At 38.6% G+C, this 22,818-nt stretch overlaps 1 protein-coding gene across 17 annotated transcripts in view; it reads right to left on the bottom strand.

The window, feature by feature from the left end:
* Positions 1–22,585, bottom strand: part of LOC105213403 (mitogen-activated protein kinase kinase kinase kinase 5) — a 73,677-nt gene extending 51,092 nt beyond the window's left edge. For 2 of the 17 annotated variants that reach the window (XM_054233409.1, XM_054233412.1), the window contains exon 1: positions 20,899–22,137. In XM_054233409.1, the coding sequence (XP_054089384.1) occupies positions 20,899–21,021 (123 nt within the window). In that variant the 5' untranslated portion in view covers positions 21,022–22,137. Of the gene's footprint in view, positions 1–20,898; positions 22,154–22,187 lie in introns of those variants that run through there. The other 15 variants (XM_054233411.1, XM_054233407.1, XM_054233408.1 and 12 more) reach the window with 15 other exon arrangements.
* Between the last annotated feature and the right edge of the window lie 233 nt (positions 22,586–22,818).

Raw genomic sequence — 22,818 nt, 5'->3', positions numbered from 1 at the left:
CTTACCTTGAAAAATTATTTAATTTGATTTCAAAAGCTGCCAATTATAAGCCGAGTAAGAGACTAACAGTGCAATTACCTAGAAAGAAAGAAAAAATATTTTAAAAAATGTCACAAATGTTAATGTAAATCACAAAAATACACCAATCTAACATACAACTGATCTCATACATAAGTTTGCTGTGTCCCTGATGGTGCAAATTTTATTATGGTTCTTAAAGGTATTTAGATTTGATGTTTCGATATGCTAATAAGTGTTCGTTTATCCGAATATGACAGGGAAATGCTGAACGAAATGGTAGTTTAATGGTAAACAACGTGTTGCCACGCCCAGACGGACGAGGCCAACGCTTTCGGTAAACTGCTAAAAACCTCACGCGTTCCTTAATGAAGAGAGCTCGTGAGAGAATGAAATTTTGCGATTTTGTAACAAAAACAAACATATATGTATATCCTTTGAATTTACATGCAGGCTTGCTTATTTATTTCTTATATATATATATATATATATATATATATGTATACATGTCCTGTTTGCCAAAATGTGCTTTACATGTGAATTTTGCTGTTGTTGGAGGCGCCGTCGGAGGCATATTGAACTCATAGGGGCCGTTGCCTGTGTTATTGATATTTTACGAGACGCCTATTTGTTAAAAAAGCACCAAAGCACACACCCGCTGATGGAGTAAAGCGCAAATAAATTGTCGATCAAAATCGAGTTAAAAATGGCAAACATATTACATCGTAAAGCCCAAGCAAATGTGAAAAGGAGCAACAAAAATATATTGTTTTCTGCTGGCGAAAGAGCTGCGCGGAAACAGGGGAAGAATGCAAGTGATTTGTTGTTGGTATTGCCTGGGGATAAGCACCATGGATAGGCCCTTTTTAAATCTTTAAGCGACAAGTATTATATGCTGAAACTATAAATTCTCGTGGCCACGTGATTTGTGTGTGTGTGTGTGTGTGTGTGTGTGTGTGTGTGAGTGCGGTGTGTAAAGCAATAAATAAAGTTGCCAGATTTTTGAGATTGCTGCCAGTGTTAAATATGCACACATTTGTACATTTTCATGTGTGTGTGTGTCACAAGCGACAGTCAGCGGTGATAAGGGATAAATTCATACGCCCTGTCGTATGAGTAACCTTTTTGCTGAGCTCACCAAATCACCAGAGGCCATAGATAAAGGGTGATTTTAAGACACATAAACATGTTTATTGTCATTTTCCAAATAAATAAAATGTAGATTAGCTACATATAGATTTAAAAGCCAATAACAAACGTAGCGTAGATTTCTGTTCAGCCCATTTTGGCTTAGAAATATTTGTTGTGTTTCACAGCTGAATCAAGTTTATACCAAAGAACAATAATTTCGAATCTATGGCTCCACAAATTTAATTCACTTGAAGCAAATTGAAATTTAGAAAAACAAAGAGTTCAACTCTACCTCCCCTCTAGCCAAAGCTCGAGCAGCCATAGAGGCGGTATACCACTTAATCTTATGAGGCGACAGTAACGGGTTGCCTATGTGTTTCTAAGCACTTTATTTTTTGGTTTGCGGTTTCAAATTCTTTATTAACGTTTTAAAGCTCCCCAACCCTCCACAACGCTGTCTTCTACATGCAAATTAATGCAGAGAAATCGAGTGTGTGAGTATTTGTTGTGTGTTGTTTCCCTGTTTTTTTCGAGTCCATTCACTCCAAGAACCATGGAGTCATGGAGGTTCGAAGCTGAAAAACCCGCAAAGGACTCATGCGGATGCATTGCAAACAAAAAGCTGGTCTCTTTGTAGCTGCGTGAGTACTTCTCTTTCTCTCTCTCTTCACCCCACCACACAATCTTCCTGCTCCGAGTTTCACAAGTGCGAATGACCGAAAATGAAATCAGCCTGATGCAGTGCAGACACTGTAGCCACATAAGGTAGTTCAACACACCAAGACAGTTCATCAGTTATATATGTATACATATGTATGAATGTATAATAGAATAAAGCAAACAAATATACAACCGATTTTGTTTAATTTCATTGCAAGTGTAGCTTAGTTGTTGTCACACCGAGCGAATTGGATCTGCAATACAAAGTGTCTCTCTTAATTACATTTGCACCACATCATAACACTTACCACAGCACATACAAACATATGCGCTTGAGTAAAGGCAAAAAACAATAGCAATGGAACAATGAAATGCGGGTCGTCCGAAAGGGTTTGTGGGTAAAGCTGAAGTGTGTTCCTTGCATCCACGCCGCCAGACAACAAAGGAAGTCAGAAGGAAGGAAAGACACGGCAATGCACAGGCAGCACGAAGGCGGGAGGTGGTGATGGCGGAGACAAAGACACAAATAGACAGACAGCCGACATGCAGGACTTGTGTCGCCACTTGCGGGCGAAATAAACAACGGAAAACGCTAAACAAAAACAAAAACAACAACAAAGAGGTGTTCGACTTCAAAGAGTTTTTTGTTTGTTTTTGTTTTTTTTTTCGAAAAGTCGAGAGTTCATCATCCTGACACCGCCAGCGACGTCGCCTGGACGCAGTGATTTTCTTTACTCTTTACTTTGCTTGCAGTCTTCTTCTTTTCCTTTTGCTATTTTAGCGCATTTTTCAATTTTATGCAAAAGAAATGCAAAATGCTATTTCTACTCCCTCAGCAACGTAGTGGGCGCTGAGTTAGCGGTCAATTTGCAATGTTGCCTTCTGTGTATTTTAATTATAAACGGCAATGTCCTGCGCTCCTAGCTGTTGGTCATGCAAACACACACCCCCCTGGCTGGATGTAATCCGCATGCAAATAAGCAGAACTAAATTGGTGTTGGGAGCGGGCCAGTCTCTTAGTTTCCTCGCAATTTCCGCGGAGCCTTTAATATTATAAATATCTCAATTTTGCAGAAATTAAAAAAATTTTAACCTAAAATTTCGTAATTTTTTAATTCCGAACTGAATTTCTATAGCACGCAGTTCACAGTTCCTGGTCGGAGAAAGAGACAACGAACGTATTTCAACTTCACAAAGTCAATAAATCAAATTGGAGGCACGAAGCTTTAACCGCGCGAAAGTTCGATGAATAGCACCAACACACGAAACTTAAGCCGAGAAATGAGATGGGGGGCAGAAAACCACTGGCGCCCAGTGGAATTTTGCTAAAAATATTTTGGATTCAAGAATTTAATTTGATTGAAAGCAACTTGCAAATCTTGGATCTTCTTCGCAACGAAAAGAAACCGCATGAAACTTATAAATAATTGAACTGTTATTTATACCACGGCATGTGTATATAAAGGGGCAGAGATCCTTTAAACAACAGGAAGCAGAATGTTGCAGATAACGAGGAAGTGACAGATAATAAATGAATAAGAAATTGAAAAGTTCAAGGAACCTTAAACGCAATAATCAGAAATCAATGTCCGGCGCTCAAAGCCAGCGCACAAATACTCGTAAATCACATTGAAATTAGCAGGTGACAGTGAGGGTGCGGAAATCTTTTCCCATTCGTAAAACAATAGAACAAAGAAAAAAGACGAGAGGGCGAAATTGATCAATCGCCACTTTGTAAGAAATAATGAAGAAGAAGCGCGATGGCAGCGGGTGGGGTGGAGCGAGAAACTTACTGAGTGACATGATATCATAAACACTCATAAAAACCAATGCATTGCATAAATCGTTATAATCAATGATGACGAACACTTACAATTTCTGCACCCTAAAAGTCTCTAAAAAAACTTACACAAGCAACACAACTGCACATTGACGGGCATAAATTATGCGCACTTACATGGGAGAGTGGGGTATAGAGAAACACTGCACAACAAAACAAAGGCAACTACATGAGGTCATCGGAGAAAAAAGGGGTCAAACATCATAATTAGTCGAACACAAAGCGTTTTTATTGAGAACAGCTGTCTTACAGACACACGAAGAAGCTACAAAGACAAGTGCGACTCGCCTGTGTACACACTGAGTGTTTACAATGAATGACTTCAGCTAACGGGAAAGACATTAACACACATAAACACGAGAGTACACCCACGTACGAACACATCGAGACACACAAAGCCACACAAAGGCATAGAATGAATGAAAAGTGCGGCGCAGGGAATTGAAAAGACAGTTTCAATTGCTAATTGCAACATGCAACCGATAACTAACTGTACGTGCAATCATGAAAGGGAAAAAGAAGAAGAACGAACGAATGCAAAATGAAAGCGAAAGGAAAACTTTGCGAAATTGGGCGTTATAAAAACGGAAAGTTAACCAAGTAAAAGTGGATAAATGGGCTAATAACAAAGACAGACAATAGAGCCCATTAATCACAATAGCTGTAAGAACAGATATACATACGTACATACATGTGCCGTTACATAAATAATAATCGATGTGGACTAAGCATGCAGTTTACTGGAACTTTTGTTTGAGGTTAGGAGGGAGGGCAGAGCAGAAGAAATTACATGCAAATGCATGACATAGTAAAGCTTCTTAATGAAAATTACAACAACATAAGACTCAAAATGGAAAACAGATTATTATGGGATTTATATGGGAATTTAAGTTTTCTTGTGCCATAATTATCCCAATCATCGATCGATGATGGTAAGATGTGGAATATTTCTGGTCGTGAAATGCTATGATGTTCATAGACTAGCCCTACTTGAATTATCAAACATATTCAGCTTCTAAAATCTCCCTTAGAAGAATTCCGGTTCATTTTCCTGTTTGGAAATATTTTCAAAGCTTAAAATAAAATATATTTAATTGTGGTGAATGGGATGCTTAAAGTGATAGCTCTTTGTAAGATACGGGAGAAAGTTCAAAAATCCACAAGTGACACTCACACACTGCAACGAAACACTTCACTTCAAGCCAACAACAGGCTCAGACTGCTGGAACGAGGAATGTGGGGAATTTTCAGCCAAATCTAATATGCCAAATTGCAATTTGCAAAATCACAGAATGTGAAATGTTGTAAAAGCAGGCGCAGTAATGAAAAAATAACAAAAAAGATAGTCAATATTTCTGAATTTCCTGGTAATTTCCGGATGGAAGGAATACATACATACACATATTGCCGGGATGGGCAGACAGACAGTAAGACTATTAAATTTTAATCGCTTAAACGCCAGCGAACAAGTGAAAAAATATCGACAAAATTGGCAAATTTTTACGCTCGAATGAAAATAAAAAAAAAGTTTCAACAAAAATCTGCAATAATATTTGTATCCAAAGGGTGCCTGTATAGGTGGGAGTGCAAGCCCGTTAAGCGGCTTAATGCACTGGCAGCGAAGCGTTATTGTGAACTGTTAAATATTTCCAATAAATATGAGTTCAATAAAAACAATTTGGAAAAAATGTCAAAATCACATTCAATGCAAGACCTCTTCTGTTCGATTATGTGTTTCATGGTTTATATTTTGTTGCACAGATCATAAAATGTACGGTAGATGAAACTCGTAATGAATTGAGCACTGTATACATTTCACTTATTTTGATAAGAGCTTGCATCAAATAGTAGCTATGTTGCGGAGTTTACTGAGCCTATTACCATTATAGGTTTACAGTAAGGGTAAACCGTCGAAAAGCCTGTATTCAATATCTTTAACAGTTACAATGTATATGAACGCGGGAATGTTTCGACAGTAACCTCAACTCAACTCAACAGGAAATTAAAGAAGATATAACAATACTGCCACTTCTCGAGAAATTGTTGCTGAAGAAAACTCAGAAAAACAAACGTTGTGAAACATATAAGGTCAGCACTTGTGAGAGCACGTACGAAAACTACGAAAAAAAAACATACCTTATGTGGACCACAAACACATACATACATACTCGTATGCATGCAGAAAGCCAACTCTTCGGCCGTCTCAACCCCGGTCCGCATGTACACGTATGTACATGCATGGAGGCCGTCAAATTGAGTGACGAAGCAGTGCTGGCGAGCGAGCAAGCGCAAGCTGGATGACTACTTGACCTTGACCCACTTTGCGGTGCGCGCTTACACCCAAAACACCCCGACTGTGGTGTGGCAGTCAGTCTGCTACCACTGCTGCCGGTGGTAGTAAATGTGGGTGGCGTACCGTTAATTTACACACAACACATATGCCAGGGCATGAGCATGTTTTCCAAATTGTATTTCATACCCAACAACATGGCGCTCACTTGTCTGTGTAGTTGTTTAAGGGCATGTAAAGTGCGTTCGTACAAGTTTATAAAAATGAGTTGCGATTGCACCGTGTAGCTTCCACGAGTACTAGCTCGTAGCGCAATACAGCGTATGGTGAGTTACAAGTGCGGAAAGCCAGTGTGAAAGCACAGAAAGCAACGGCAATTTCGTGTGTTCAAAAACAATGTGTGAAAATCAATCGGCCGTTCTCTTTTTCATCACTCTTTCCTTCTCTCTGTCTCCTTTCTTTGCTATGTATCCCACCTTTCTTCTGCTGCTTTGTACACAGCTTTAGTGGATTATGATGGTAGACACCAACAAAGAGCATACAAATTGTTCGACACCTTGGTCTGGCGCTGGCACTCACTGGCTTAAACGACGCCATTTGCACGTCTGCCCCAACCCCAGTCGACTTCAGTAGGCGATTAACCGCCGAATGCCAATAACGACAATGAACTGCCTGCTATGGAAGTGATTCCCTTATTTGTTGCCAATAACTTGCTTACGGCTGTGCCCTCATTAGAGTTCATTACCACTCTTTATGAGCCATTTTCATAGCGAACAGACAGTCAGTCTATTGGGAGTATCTCAGGACGACAGTTACGTGTATGCTTAGGGTCACAGAACTCGACTGATTCACCAGCGATTTCCCACACACCGAAGTTGAGCATTACTTTTGAAATTAAATTAGTACCGCTCTTTTTATGATGGGAATTTAACTGAAATAAATGTTAAGCAAGAAAAGTGCCATAAGCAAAGTACAAAGTGTGACGCGATGTGTGAGATCGGGAGTTGTGGAGTACAAATGTTTAATCAGCGAGCTAAGCACCTCATTTAATGCACAGCGCCGTATTTCGCCGGAATGCATACCCTGTAGGAAAATTCATACTGTGTAGTCCACATACTCGAGTGGAGCTGAAAGTGATGAATACTGAAGCAAACATATATTAACAGTCTGACTGGTAAGATTCATCTTTATCTTCTTTACCATTTCAATCGATTTTTTCTTAGAACAGTACAATATACAGTTGTTTACATAGGAAAAAGCTTAAAACTCAAGTAGTATGCTCGCCTAACACATTAGAGTAGTTAATTGACCGAAAGAGTCCAATTCCCACAGGGTCGTATGTGCCATACGAACATACATAGAAAACCACACACCTTCACACGCGCTCACGCACGACGGCCGGCAACGTTTGGTCACAAAGTGAATTGCCATAATAATAACAATAACAACGACAACTGTGAAAACAGAAACGAAAATAAATATTATTAACGGCACAACTGCGAACGTACTCGCAGACATAAATAAAGAAGGTATTACCCACTCGACAACAAGTACATGCGCAAACCCATAACTAACGGTTGAATATTTATTTTATTTTTTTTTTTTTTGTATTTGTATTCTTTATGTTTGGTTTGGTGCTGTTCTGCAGTCAACAAATTGTTGGACCACAAGCGCTAGCTTTTAGGTCGTCGGCACATATGCTCGTAGGCTCGTACGCTCGTGCAGAAGTACGAAGTTCTCACCCATGTACACATAGCAATTACCGTTGCGTTCTGAGTAACATGCGGTCGCACCATAAAAGTCTATGCAGCAACGGGATTAGCTGAAGCTAATTGAAATGTTCCCAACTCACTCCAATTGGGCAAAATGGGCGGAAGAGGCGAAACCGAGTGGGATATTAGGAAAACACTTTCTAAATAAATGCGCGTATAATATAGAAATAAATTCACCTATGTAACGGCATACTGGCTGAATCAACAAATTTGTTCTTATAAAATAAGTTAACTCTACCAACGGCGTCTACAGCGGGCGACAAGACTTTTAGACTTTATCGAGACATGCACTAACACAGATCAAAAATAGTTTTACCTTCAGTTAGATAAAGTAATCAATTAGTTAAAAGTTTGAAGATACATATGTACTGATAGCCAAACCAGATTATTAGACGAAAATTGACGAAAAGTCGTAAAAATGGCGAGAACGCATAAAGAGCAAAGGCATAATTTCTCAAAGGAAATACTAATAATAAATAAGATGAAGTAGTGAATGCGGCCGAATGTAGGCAACGGTCATGAATTATAAATTATGCGCATAAATTGAAATGAATGAGAATATTTTCAATATTACGAGTACATGACGGGAATAAAGTGAACTTAATTCTGCGTGCGTGGGCTTGAAAGATGTGAGAGCGCGAGTCAAACTTCGCTAGTTATGACAAATGGAACTGCTGTAAAGCACAAAAATGTGGGCAAAGTAAGAACCGAGCGTAGCGAAGAGTACACATCCATAAAAACATGTATAGAAGCTAGTGTGGATAATTAAGCATTTTGCATGAGACTGAAGAGCACAGACAAGAACCTATGTATATATATCTTCAAATTTATGTCTCCACATAATTCTTCTGTCTATCGAAGCGCACATCAATGACAATAAAGCCAACCAACTGGAAGAACATAAACACGTCGCAAACTTTGGACAGCGCCGCTAAAGCCAACCTTTGCACGCTCGAGCACAAAACAGCTACACAACTCTACAATACTGGAGCGTGAGTATAATTCTCCATACCGTATGTTTCGAGTTACATAAATACATATGTGTGTATGTCTGTATGTTGGTATGGGCGCAATTAGTAAAAACTGATTATGTGCTTCAACGTTCACAGATACATATGCGATGGCGGCGGGTAATGACACAAAAAGTCAGAAAAAGCAAGCAAAAAAATACAAACTGTGTGGTGACATTTCAAACCCCTCCACCACTTGGCATTTCTGTTGTCGTTGCGCGTCTGATACGAGTATTCTCTTCGGATGGCTGCTTTGGCTACCGAAAGTCAGTCAAGCGGAGCTTACTTCTTATGTCTACACATGTCTCGTATAATGTTATTCATGCGGCTTAATAACTTACGATTTGTGCCACACAAAAGTAGCACGAGAGTATTGTCAATGTTGCTACTTCGTTGAAGATTTAAACTCTTTCAAAAATGCCTACAATACTCAAATGCGTGTTACGCACTTGGAGGGTGTTGCAATAAGTGCTTTGGGAGATGGGCGCTCAAGTGTGACAATTTTTAACGAAAAATATTTAAAACTCTTGGAGGAAAATCAAAAATGTATAGACCTCTGTTTCATTCTGTTTTTCTTTTTTTTTTTTTTGTACTTCACCAATTATTTATTACTTTTTTAATTATTTATTGCCGAACCTCGTTCGTTTATACGTCTCTACTGCGTCAATAATCGCCTCTCTCGTTTTAATTACTCAATTACTTTTGCGCTGGCATTGAGCACTTCCTTTAATGGTCTTGCTCGCATGTGATGTGTTTATAAGCATACATATTTACTCGTACATTTGTGGTTCAATTTCATTTTTGCTTTCTGTTTCCATTTCATCATTGTTTATTAAGCAACAAGTTGAACAATTTGACGTTCAACTATAAAATGTAGAACTGACAGCGAGCAAATCCACTCCAGGGCTAGTGCACAACTATGGATAAGCGTAAAGCGTGATTGGCATAACAAAATTAATCAATAATAATAAACAATAATATTATATTACTATTTAACGTTTTAATCAAAAGAATGTTATGCAAAAGTAGGGCTGATTGAAACGAAATAGTCACCACCAACGAACGAACACACAGTAAACAAACATTATAGTTTCTAATCTACATTGAAATACATACAACAAGCAAGGCCATTAACGCGTTGACAACAGCAACCAAAATGTTGACTTAAAGACCCACCAACCTGCGCCAATCAATCGATGAGCCATCATTCATATTTACCACTTTCATACAAATTAGATAATTTAATCGAACAAAATAAAGATAAGAAAGCAAAGGTGAGTGCCAAAGTGATGCATTACACCTGTCAATTGACAGGAGTGAGTTTTGTACTCACGCTAACACGTTTTAAATGCAATGCAAATCGCAAAGGGGTGTGGGGAAAGAAAACGGATCGTGGCTACAAGACAACTTGCACAAGAGTTGTTTTCAAAAATTAGTGTAGACTTACTAGGTGTGTTCAAAAAATAACGGGAATTTTCGTTTTTTTTTAACTTATTTTGATATAATGAAAAATTTTGAAAATTGCACTTTCTAAACCCGTGAATTTTTGAAATTCCCGTTACTTATTGAACACAATTAACTAATAGAGTACCCACACACTTTACAAGCAAACTCTACAACAAAAAAGTTTCCACTAAATTTGTTCAATTATTAGCAAATCTAAACGATTGAGTGTGGGCGTGTTTCGTAAATATACTCGCATTTCACACATTTTTAATTTCTGTGCGAATATTTATTGTACTAAGTGTGAAATATCGCGCAATTGGCACATTTGCCACCTCGCTGTTTGTGATTACACTGTTTGTTGTTTATTGTTATTGTTCTTCTTACATTTACTTTGTTTTTCACCATTTTCGCTTTTGTTTCGCATATCCACCAGTCAGTTGTTTTATGTTCGCTTTAGCTGCCATATTCATTGTTGTATTCATTTTAAGTCAACGCTTTTGTTGTTGTTGTTGTGAATATTATTTTGTTTGCATATGTTAGGCTTACAATGGCATGGTATAGCGTAACTTTGATAATTACATTTTTAATACTTTGTATATTTAATTGGCTAACGCTGCTAGGGCTGCCGCTGTCGCTGTCGCTACTATTGCTATTGTTGTTTTATTGTTTCTCTCGCCTTGACTCATGGATTTGTGCAAATTTTCGCATGAAAATCCCTGAGTTTGCGGAAAATGTAGAAAATGGGATTCAAAACGTTCCAAAAGCAGCCATAACCCACTTGCCAACAACCAACGCTTCTTCGAACAGCCACATGTCGCATGCACAGCAGTTGTGGCCCCCCCTCAACCCTCATAAGTAGCAGACGCTGACGCTGTTTTGTCGCCGCCGTTGCAACGTCTGCTAGTGCTTTGTTAATCCCTTTCAGATTTTCGTGTAAAATGTGGAGATCAGTTGCCAGTCAGTGCCGCTATGTCGTGCATTGTCGTTAGTTTTGTTATTGTTGTTGTTTTTATAGCAACCATAAGGTAAAATAGTAAGCGCAGTAAAACACTTTGTTTTCATTGCTGCTATTGTTATTGTTGTTGTTGTTGCATTTTCGCAAACATTTGCACACTTTGTTGTCAATTTAAAATGGCTTAAATTTGATGAGTGCGGCCTGGCCCATCCAGCCCCACCTTCACTGCTTGCTTGCTATCTGCTGATCACAGCGCGGTGTGTGTGGCGGCGAGCAATTGCAGTTAAAGCAGCTTAAAATGTAATTTACTGCCAGTTATAACAGCAATGAGGCCATACACACACACAACTCTCTCTTTGCCTCTCTCTATGCGTCTTTTTGTGTGTGTGTGTCTGTGTATGCATAAATGAAAATAGATAACGAAAAAGAACAGATTGTAATTGAAAAATATACATCAAAAATGTTATTATTTTTTAATACAGACAAATGGCAAACAACTGGCTGGACATTGCCACGACTCCACTGACTGACGCAGACATTAAAATTTCAGCAAAACACGGCGGTTTCATAATCAAGAAGAAATTGGAGGAATATTAATGATATGCAAACAACAAACTAAAGAGTAACTGTGCTAAAAGCTTTTCACTTTCAATTAATCATCAAAAGCAGCTAAGCAAACAACTCATTCAATTGACACGCCATGGCGTATACGCAACGCAGGACACACTGCTCACTGTTCACTTTCCGCTTTCGATTTTGCTGCATATTTTATTTGTTATTTACATTGCACACTTAAATATTCATGCAGTTGGCTTTGTTTTATGTATTTACATACAATAACAACAACAACAACAACAACAAACAATAAAGAGAACCTATTGAATTCATGCAATAAATATGCTTGAAGCTGCCAAATACAACAATCGAAAATATTTGCTTCATTAGCAATTATCAAGCATCCATACACACACACACACACACACTCGTATATACATCAATCAATTTATAGAAATCAGTAGACATTTACAAGTTAAAAGTGAATTAATTCAAAACGCCGTAATTGCCTCAAGGACTCTTGCTGCAGCAGCAAACCGATAAACACCGAAAACATTTTATGGAACTCCAAATGGAGGCAGCAGCACAAGAGTAACCACAACTACACATCCATAAAACCGTTGAAATCTAGCGGTGGATAGGATAAAAGTTTCGTACAACAACGGTAAATGCGAACACTTTAATTCCATTATGTTGGATTTCCACGCAGGGCATCAGTTACAACTTGTGGCAGCAGCGCGACTACCCACATCCAACACGCAGACACCCTATGTTATATGAGTATTAATTTATTTTTTGCCACTTTTTTTAACCCACTTAAAAATACATACTCGTACATATTTCATGTTCATGCTAACGACGAGCAAAAGTTTTGATTACAACAACAACACACACGCACACATACTTACATACTCGTATATATGCATATATGGGCGTACGTAAATTCAAGCGAGTACTCGTACATTAAGCAATTGCAAACGTGGTCCCTGCATCCTGGTTCACGCCCGCCGTTGGCAAAACTGTTTTAAATTCTTCCAGGGCAAATGAAAAATGTGCTATGAAGTGCCGCGCAGAACAGTTGCTCGGGTACAATAAATCAAAAATTGCGCTTTTTAGAACACAATTGCCTGAATTAAAAAAAAAAAAACATTGTTGCCAACAATTAAACAATTCGCAGACGGGAGTATAACACTTGAGGAGTAGAAGCGAAGTGGTTAGATTAATTGAGACCAAAAAATATCATATAACATAGAATAGTACCACCCTAAAGTCAGACCGTTCGATGAAGTCAAAAAGTGCGTGCACTTGAGAACGAATTACGGTACTTGGTAGTGATTTTTACAATTGGCATAATTTCAACGAACGGCGAGCCAGTGAGAATCCATAGAAATGGGCGTGTGTGAGGCGAGAAAAGTGAAAACAACAACAAGTGGGTAAGTAGTACAACAGAATTCAATGAATCAATAGTCGTATGCAAATTAGTAAACTTGACAGAACAATAAAAAGAAAATTTGAACGACAAACTTGCCACACACAGCCTCACAGCGATACCACAGAGCCACATATGCTTTGAGCCATTTCAGTGTTCCGTATACGAGTATGTAGTGGTTGATGTGTCGAATTCGCCATCAGCACTTTGACGCCATCGAGAATCGCTCGTTCCACACCCGAGGAACGTGGAACGAACGAAGCGCTTCGCCCAATGTTAAGTGGCGCCGTCTGTTGGCCATTCCGTTAATAATGAAGAACGGTTATTGCAGGCGGCGCACAAACAGGCAAACCCAACCAAGCGAACTAACAAACACTAACCGAAGTGGCGCTGCCAAACAAAATTGGTAGGAAAAAAATATTTTTCCAACAGTAAATGTAAATTTCAATTATAAACTTGCTTTCTTATTACGGAAGTTCCATTTGCGAGTTCGGAATAATAACTTTAATTGTTCCGAAGGGCGACCGGCCGTCAGCGGACATTATTACAACAAGCTGGCAACGCTGGCACACAAGTATTCTATCGAAGCGGGGAGGCGCAGAAAGGATTCGGAAATGTGCGGGGCAGCCTAATGTGCTTAAGCGGATTATTTCATTCTTTATGGAGCGCATCGTCAATGGGCGGAAGCCGTGAGCCTACATAGAGTCTCAGAGTCCAAAAATCAACCTCCCACGCGCCCACCCTCAAAATATTTAGCTCTGCATAGACATAAGAGTTAAGTGTGCGCATATTCTCGTGAGTGTATGCGTTGTAGCTCTAGAAAATTATTAGATAACTTTGCGTAACTTCTATGGATAGATCTATATACATACTCATGCATAGATATGTGCGCATACATTGAAACTTTAAAATTTACACAAATTTTCGACAACAAAAGTTTGATTTTCTTACCCGCCCGAGCGCCAAAGCCGCTACACAAAAACTTATGTAATTTCCGTTACTGGCAGCGGACGCGGCAAGAGCCGTGCCTGTTCGGGCGGATGTCTAGTAACTGCCTGCGGCTAATGGCTAAATGCGCACTGACTGAACTTCCCAATTGCCCTATTTAAGCAACGTCCTCCGTCGAACCGCAAAATGCAAACGACAGGCGTTTGATGGAGCACCCGGTCCACTTATCACATAATTATGGGGATTTACAGAAGCAGTAAGAATGCGACTCTATTTGATTGAAGTCTTGAATTATGAGATGAAAATAGTAAATCGTAATCCGTTATCTGTGTTGGCTCAAGATCCACAGGCGGCCACATATTTCCGAACTTCGTTTTACATTGAGAAAACCTACCTATAGAGTGTGCCACCAGATCGGGCGCGATTAGCGATGGGTTAGGTCACTAAACATCCAAGACAGACAGAATTAGGATGAAAAGCAAGTGGATGATGGGTAAGCAATCTTCTTTTCGAGTCTGGAGACGGAACAAATTTTTAAAAGCAACTCTTTCAGAAGCATCTTTAATACTTCAAGTAACAACCGTCAAGAGATTGGGATTTAAAATGGAATTCACTCTTGCTCTGCTGCACCACAGAAGAAATCAGCACAAGTTCCCACTTGTTCCTGTAAAACTCGCTTCAAACTTGAGACATTTGAAATTTATGGATGTGTCAATTGGAATTGCCACAAATTTGTGCGCCTCAGTTTAACCTGCCAGCAAATATACGCATTTTGCATAAAAGTTGGTGGCATTTCGGCAACGTTAAACTTTTAGGAAAACATTTTTTGTTTGAGCGTTACTTTCGCGGTGAGGAATTTGGCCATTCCGGAGTAGCGGCTGCACGCCAACAACAATAACACGCAGGCAGTGGTGGCATGCGGTGAAGGAGAAATTGAAACTGAAACTGCAACCGAAAGCGACAGCAAAGAGGCGACAATGGGCAAATAGAAATAGAGAATTGCATAATTGAAGAATTGAATTCGTTATGTGCGAGCAGTTGTATCTATCCGTCTGTGGTGCGTACAGTAACAGCTGCTCTCGCAGGGATTTATTGTTGTACGTGGCCGCAACATGAAACAAGAAGTTGGCATTTCCACAACAATTTTCTTTATTTTTTTGCATTTCTCCGTTTTCGTTTTTTGGTTCGGAAGGCGCGCGTAGGTCGTCGCAGCGAAAGGGCGATAGAGCGCATGTTGTTAGCCAAGAGGCGACGAAGCGCCATCAAATGACGTGACAGCAGCAATTGTGATGGCGATAATGGAATACAAAATGTGAGGCAACGCTTTTTGTTTTTTTTTTCTTCTGTCGCTACTGTTGTTTGGCAATTTCTCTTCAGAACTGCGTTTGATTTTCTTTCTTTTTTGTTGGTTTGTGTTTTTTGCACTGATTTCAACTTTATGCCGCGCACCTTTGGGCGTATTTGTTGTTCAAAAATACGAGAAGGTTTTATTAAGTGACGGCGGGCCAGTTTGTTTTTTCAGCTTTTTATTTAAGCTGTGTGTGTTCAAATACCATGTTTCCCACATAAAGTTGTTGTTGGTATTGTTGTTGTTGTTATTCTACCCTATTTCATTCAAATACATATTGATTGCGGGGAAAGGAAATGTTACGAGCCGTTTTGCTTATGGCTGGAACGAGGAAAGAAATTGTATACGTTTCCGCAAGTAGAAAATCGAATAAACCAAAGGTATTCGCCGTTAACCCGAAATCGAAATCGACGAAGAATGAAAAAAAAACCGAACGAAATAAGTATGCGGCGGAATGTGCGAAGGCAGCTCACGAAAAAATGCAAAAAGCTACTAATTTATTTGAAAATATTTGCAGATATTGCTTTTCGTGGTGAGCAACGTGTGGAAATCCAATAACGGTGATTCATTTGAGCAAAATTCGAAGCCAAAGGGGCACACGCACACATGTATGTATGTATGTGCTGTAGGTGTGTATTATGTAGCAGTGTTTGAATAAACAAAGAGTTGCAAACAATTTGAGACTAGCAAAGGAAACAGAGGCACAGAAGGCAGTGGGAGCTCACTTTTCGCAGGCGGTTCAATAAACTTTACAGTTATAAATACATAATTGCCGTCTCATCAGATGCACCAATAATAGCAGAAAAAAAATAAAGTTAAGTGTTGCAGGAAAAGTGGCAATAGTTGTTGTTGTTGTGGCAAATAAGGAAAATTAGAAGAAAACAAGTGAGCTTTAAAAATTAAATACATACGAACGTCATCCGCAAGTGAACAACTCGACGGCCTGCTGGCAAACAGAAACAGAAACAGAAAAGAAAACAAATCAAAAAGCGAGACAATCCAACCAACCAACCAACAAATAAGCAACCACGAGCCAACCATCAAAACAAACAAATGGAGCGCACAAAGTCAAGTGCCTTGTTTGCTTTTTTGCTTTTTTTCGCTGCTTTCAATTCGACTTCCTTTAAGTGGTACAAAAACAACAGAAACGCCAGAGCGTTGCTTGTTCCGCTAGCCACATCTGCAGCAAGCGTCGGCGGCGGCAACAGAAAGGCGTTGTTATCACATTTGGCTATACTTTGGCACCATATAAGCCACACTTTTGGTGCTATTTATATGAACGAGTATAGATGAAACCAGATATATTAAAATAGATCTACCACGAAGGAAACCAAGTCTGGAAAAATTTAAGAACATCTTCATAAAATGGCAGTTGGTGGTTCGATGGATATTTGTTCAAAAGCTCCACTTATCACCAAAATTCTCGGCAGTCTCATTTTCAATTTAGGCTTTAATGGAGAAAAGAATATTAAGGATATCAGAAACCTTTCGGCATTTAACACAAAAAGTTAGCGCTGACAAAAGTAATTTAAATAATTTGCTGAAATTTTGTTAACTTTAATTTTCACGACATACATACACACATAAACACATATATACCGTTAGTCGACTGGGACCAGCACGCGATATGTGCACATGCGCCCGCTGTCTGCAGTTGCACATATGACCCACATATACCCTCTAGTCTTGGCAACCTTCAGTGGAGCAAAAATAACTGTTGTTGATGCAATTCTATTTACTCACAACCACACATATTCATGTCATGTTGGGGCTTCACATGTGTGAGAAAATGAAATTACTTGGTGGAATTTAGAATAGTTCTGTGGAGGATGTGCATAAATTAAATAACCCAAAGTGAAAAACGCCATTGTGGACCCAAAGTGTTGCTTAAGGATGTGTGGAAATATGTGCCACATATACACAGAAGAATTTATACACTCCTTATGTCACAAAATTTTAACCAGCACGGGCGTTTTGAATCCAGAAGAAGAGAACTCACACACACATTCAAATATATAAATTTTATTCAGTTAATGTGTACTTCTAGTAGCTCCGCCCTAGTCAAGTTGTAGTTAAATATTCAAATTTCAGGTGAAACCGCATTAATTATGCTAAATTCATGCACGCTCACTCAATGTACGCGTATGAACCGGGTGAGAATTATGTGTCACACTACATATGATTACAAAATGTTTTACAAGAATTCAAGCAATCAAATTTTCGTTTCTTTTTTTCGAAGAAAATATTTGTATTGACTCGGTGCCACCGCAATTAAAATGTTAATTAGGAACACTTTGCAATTTGTTCTTGTTCAATTTTAGCAGTGTTTTACAAACTACTTGCTGTGTCTCTATATATACTTTCGTTTGTAATGGTATTAATTTGTCTTTGTCAACCGTCCGTCCGTCCGTCGGCGAAACTTTTCCATTTATACAAACTTAACCCTTTCACAACCGTTTTCGATTTTCCGCAATTTTTTCGCATGTTCTTTCTCAAATAAAATTTAAAACTCAGTAAATTAGAGAAAAGTTCCTTGCATTTGAGCTGCAGCAGCCATGTTCGCATTCATTTACTTTTTGTTCGAAATAGTTTGCCAAACAGGCGAGTAATGGCCATTACGAGCGCACCATGCCAATGTGAAGGTTCGGCTGCCCGTTCTGCCAATTGGATCCTGTCCCGCCAATGCGACTCCAGCATGGACGCCAGCCATCAACGTCCCATACCACCAACACTTTTACTTGTATGCACGAGTCCAACAATACAAGCAAAAAACAACAGCAAAGCACTCAAGGTCGTCAGACAAGTTCGCTGTGCACGCAGAGAAACGAACGGATGGATGGAAGCCATGAATGAAGGCATGAATGAACGAATGAATAAAAAGGCATTTGAGGCAACTGCATGATACTGAAAGAACCGCCGTCACAATCGCTTCGCCATCTTCGGCTGTGTATATGTATGTATGTATCTGTGTATATATCGTGGTGGTTAGGCTCCTATCACAGTCGGGTATCCATCCGGCTGCAATGGTCACGTTAAGAACTCTTAGGATGCATAAAAATGAACGATACAAGAATTTAAGTACTTGGAAGAACATGAAAGGGAAGAGTAAAGGAAATACTTATGTAAAATGCAAAAGCAAAATTTAAATACAACTTATCCTTTGCCATGGTGTATCCTGCTTATATGAAGAGAAATTAATAATAATTGAAAGGTATCAAGATCAGTATTTGGGGGCAGTCTGCGAATCAATGTACAGCGTGTAACACGTAAGCTGATTACTGCTCCAACGCAATTCTCCAATCATTAGCTGAACTTTATATTTACCAATTCCGGACTATTTTCTGAGAAATTCCTAATTCTCTCTCTCTCTCTTCTTCCCTTAATTTATAGTTTTCTTCCCTGACTATTTCACTATTAAATATATTCGAATTTTGTACGTATGTATGTATGTCTACTATTTATCTTCTTCACCTCTTCCATATGCGTGGTTTGCGTTTCCCTGTGAAGACTTTCCTATTTTATTCGCGTATTTGTTAATTCTTGTGCAGAATTCTTTTCGCACTTTTGGAACATTTTTCAATTCGCACTTAGTTAAATTCTTGCTTTCTTTTTCCAGTAATTATGGTACGCTTGTTTTATTGCTGAATATTAAGTAAACACCTGAGGGTACTTAACAAAACATTTCTACTTATGTACTCTTGAGCATATATCCGTAATTGGGTATTGCCTTGTTCAGTTGTTTCTTTAAGCACTTTAAAACTATTGTGATATCTTTCATGGATGTTTTCATGCTTTCGAATATAAGAATTTGTGATCGGTGCCTAACACTCAAGTTCAGTATTAAGCTGCTTTAGAATAAAAATTTAGAATGCTACAAATAACTTCTGTATCAAAAAGAAGCCCTTTAAATCTTAAAATCAAATGTCCAAACATACAGAGTGTCTTTTAATGGGCAATGTAAGAGGGAGAGTCAAAGGGACTTTCGAATAAATGAATAAACAGCTTACAATAGTACAACTGAAAGTAATGTAGAAAGCGTACAGAATACAAGAGTAATTGGCACAAAAACAGCAAAAAAATAAATAGGAAAGCTTCTGATTGTCAAATACTTGCCAACTAAGATCCGGTATTTACTAAATTTGGAAGAATTCTAATCAAAAAAGGATAGCAACGAAGCTGCTCAAAGCAAAGCAAATCAAACAAAAGTGACGGAAAGAAATAAAACAAACACAAATAATTGCTCAGGCTTTCTTAGGCACTTAGAAGTCCATAGTGAAGGGAGAATCAAAATTGTAAAATTATGCCGCTCGCAAGCAAAAACCACACAACCGTGTTTTTAATTTACAGTTATTTGCCATAACCTTTTCTAGATCATTTAAGCCTCAGTTAGCTAGTTGCATACAATCCTTATTATATCAGCTGTAACTGCATGCGTTCCAGAAAGGCTTTCGAACCTCTCATAGCAACGCAATCCCGCCTACTCTTTGGACAGAAAAAAAAAAGACCGCAACTACGAGAGAATTCACAAAAAAATAAAACAACTATCATGTTTCGAAGATGACGGGGTGAAAAAGCGGACAAAACATGAGACCAAGATTTTTTTGTTTTGCGAAAACTACTATAAACAAAGTGTCGGTGCTCACGCCTTTTGTGGCATTTCATTATTTTTATTTTACTCCTGGCGCACGGATACAGCAAGCAGTTGAAGCACCAGTAAGCCAAGTCTTCCACTGGAACATCCTTCATTTTGTACAGTAACCAATGCTGTCATTACCACATGACGTCGGAGGAGCCAAACGCAGGCTCCAACTGTGACTGTGGTGCGAAAGGTTGGAAAGCGGAGAACGGCAGCGGTGGGCAACAGTAACGCATACAAGCATTGATAGGCGCATGGAAGTGTAATATACACAGGCCAAAAGTTGACGAGGGCACAACCCCACCAGTGGCAGCCGCAAGGACGGCAGCTGCAGCCGAACTGCGGTCAGAAAGAAAGAGATGCTGAGGCGGTGGGGGTTGGAAAATGAAAGCTCGCTGGTGTGACCAGTCCGACAACTGTCAGGCATGACTGACTGTGATAAGAACGCTCTGCTTAAGGGTATTATATGTAATTGCATGCTAACAACTTTAGTTGTACGATATTTGTGTGACTGTTACCCTGTCAAGGAAATCAAAGGGATTTCAGGCGGCAGCAATAAACCGACGAAATAAGAGAAAAACCAACAAACACGTCTCATAGACTTCAAGCAGAATTTGATTTGGGCAGGTAAATAAAAGAATTTGAGAGTTATAAACGGTTACACACATATGTATGTATGTATGATTTCAATTTAGCATAAAAAGAATCCGAAGTACGGGATCTAATTGGGATTCGAATCGGAATTTTTAAGACGGTGCTTAGAATGTATTTCAGTATGATCACTTCTATGATCTAACATAAACTTAAACAATGTTTTCTATAGCAAATAAAAATAACAATAAAGGATTTCACCAAATTACCTTATAAACATCACCATATGTGCCTGAACCGATCTTCTGTATGAGCTCGTATTCGTCCTGTGGATTACGCCGTGATATATCTGAACTGAGCAGATTAGCAGCGTTATGGTGGGCGTGTGCCATATTGTTGCTTTTGAGTATAATGACGTAGCTGTCTTAGAAGCTCCAAAGTTGAGGAGCCTTCTGACCACTCAGTGTATAATTTATATATATTATTTGGTAATTTTTATAATCATATAGTTTAATTAAACGTATTATTAAATATTGTTAATTTATTATCTTTCACTTATGATGTTTCTTCTTTTTTATTAATATTTTCACCTAAAGCTCCGCAAACTATGGGATAACACAAGTTATAGATCAACACTGTGGAAAAAAGTGAATATCAACAAATGTATGATAGAATTTATTGCCACGGTCTGATTCATACTATAGCAGAAACAACATTCGATATTTAACCAAAATAGCAACCGCGCGACACTTCAATAAATCTTGTATACGTTTGTTAACGAAAAAAGTGCTTTTACCACCACCTGCTCGTCACTCTTCGTAGTTGAGGCGATCAGCTTAAAAAATTTGCACACTGTAAAATAACACTTCATCGGTCTACTGGCTTCCTTTGCAAATTGATATCACAATACCAAACCAATTTTATAATTTCTGCCAATGTTTTTAACGAAAACGTTATCTACTAGTCGAATAACTACATATGTGAATATGGTGATTTTTATTGTTATTTTACACTAGACTTCTTTTAATATATTCTCACACGTCCTTTGATACTAATGTTTAGAAGAGCTTGTGCATCTTTAATAACGTCGTTGCATATTTCGACGCATCAAATTCTCAGAAAAAGTCCAACTATATTAGCGATACAAAATATACGTATGTAATACGTGTCAAATATTGAAATAACAATACAACATTGACAACTCCGTAGAGTTGGAATTCCACATTTAGCTTCGCGCACCACTAGCTCCACGAAGTTCCGCTTTATAAGGAGTTAACGCAGCAGCAAAAGTGCGAGTTCGAGGCAGAGAAACAAAGAAAGTGAAGGACGGAAACCATACACTACACACGTATGCAACTTTATTAATTTTACACATTTAGACTTTAAAAACTATATTTGGCACACGAATATCTTTCTTTTCAACATTCGACACTTCAATTCGCGATGGTCGAGAGAAAGAACAACACAAATAAATTTGAAACAGAAAATTTAATGACTTATTACAAATTCACTTCGCACGAAAATCTAAACAAGAAAACATGGAAATTATAATACTGACAGAACTACGGAATTGCAAGACTTTGAGGCAGCAGCAGCTGTCTGAGGAGGTAGACAATAGCGGAGAAGATGGTTGAAAAAACAGGGCGATGTCGCAGGCACCACTGCTGCTGCTACTGCTGCCACACAGTCGTTTTAATATTTTTTATTTAATCTCCAACCCATTTTCCGCTTCATTTACATTTGTTTTACACTCTTTCACTAACTCACTGGCGAAACGATTTTTCTGTATTTCTAATTTTTTACTTGTTGTTTATAAATTAATTGGAAATTGAACATTTTACACTTGATACGCGACGCAGCATAGTTGACGACCACGAAAACAGCGAAACGAATTATTAACAAATGAGACGATGAATATCGCTCTGCTACTTTCTTGCCTTCGCTGCTGGCGTTTTTGGTGCTGCGCTGTCAGTGCTTCGTTTTTGACAGCAAATTGGGTTGCTAACTGCAAAACTATCTAGGATTGCTTAGAAAGGTCTGTTTTCACCAATTAGCGATAATAATTTTCTGTAGATAAATGTGCCTTTTACTACAAACTATAATAAATTAAATATCATACGTCCGACATTTATAATAATTCGTGGCAAAAATTTGTTTTATTTATCGACATTTTTCCAAACTCCATACAT

Source organism: Zeugodacus cucurbitae, chromosome 6 (genome assembly GCF_028554725.1).
Source record: "Zeugodacus cucurbitae isolate PBARC_wt_2022May chromosome 6, idZeuCucr1.2, whole genome shotgun sequence".
NCBI lineage: Eukaryota > Metazoa > Arthropoda > Insecta > Diptera > Tephritidae > Zeugodacus > Zeugodacus cucurbitae.
Note: the sequence above shows the minus strand (reverse complement) of the source record. Positions and strands in the feature narration are given on the sequence as shown.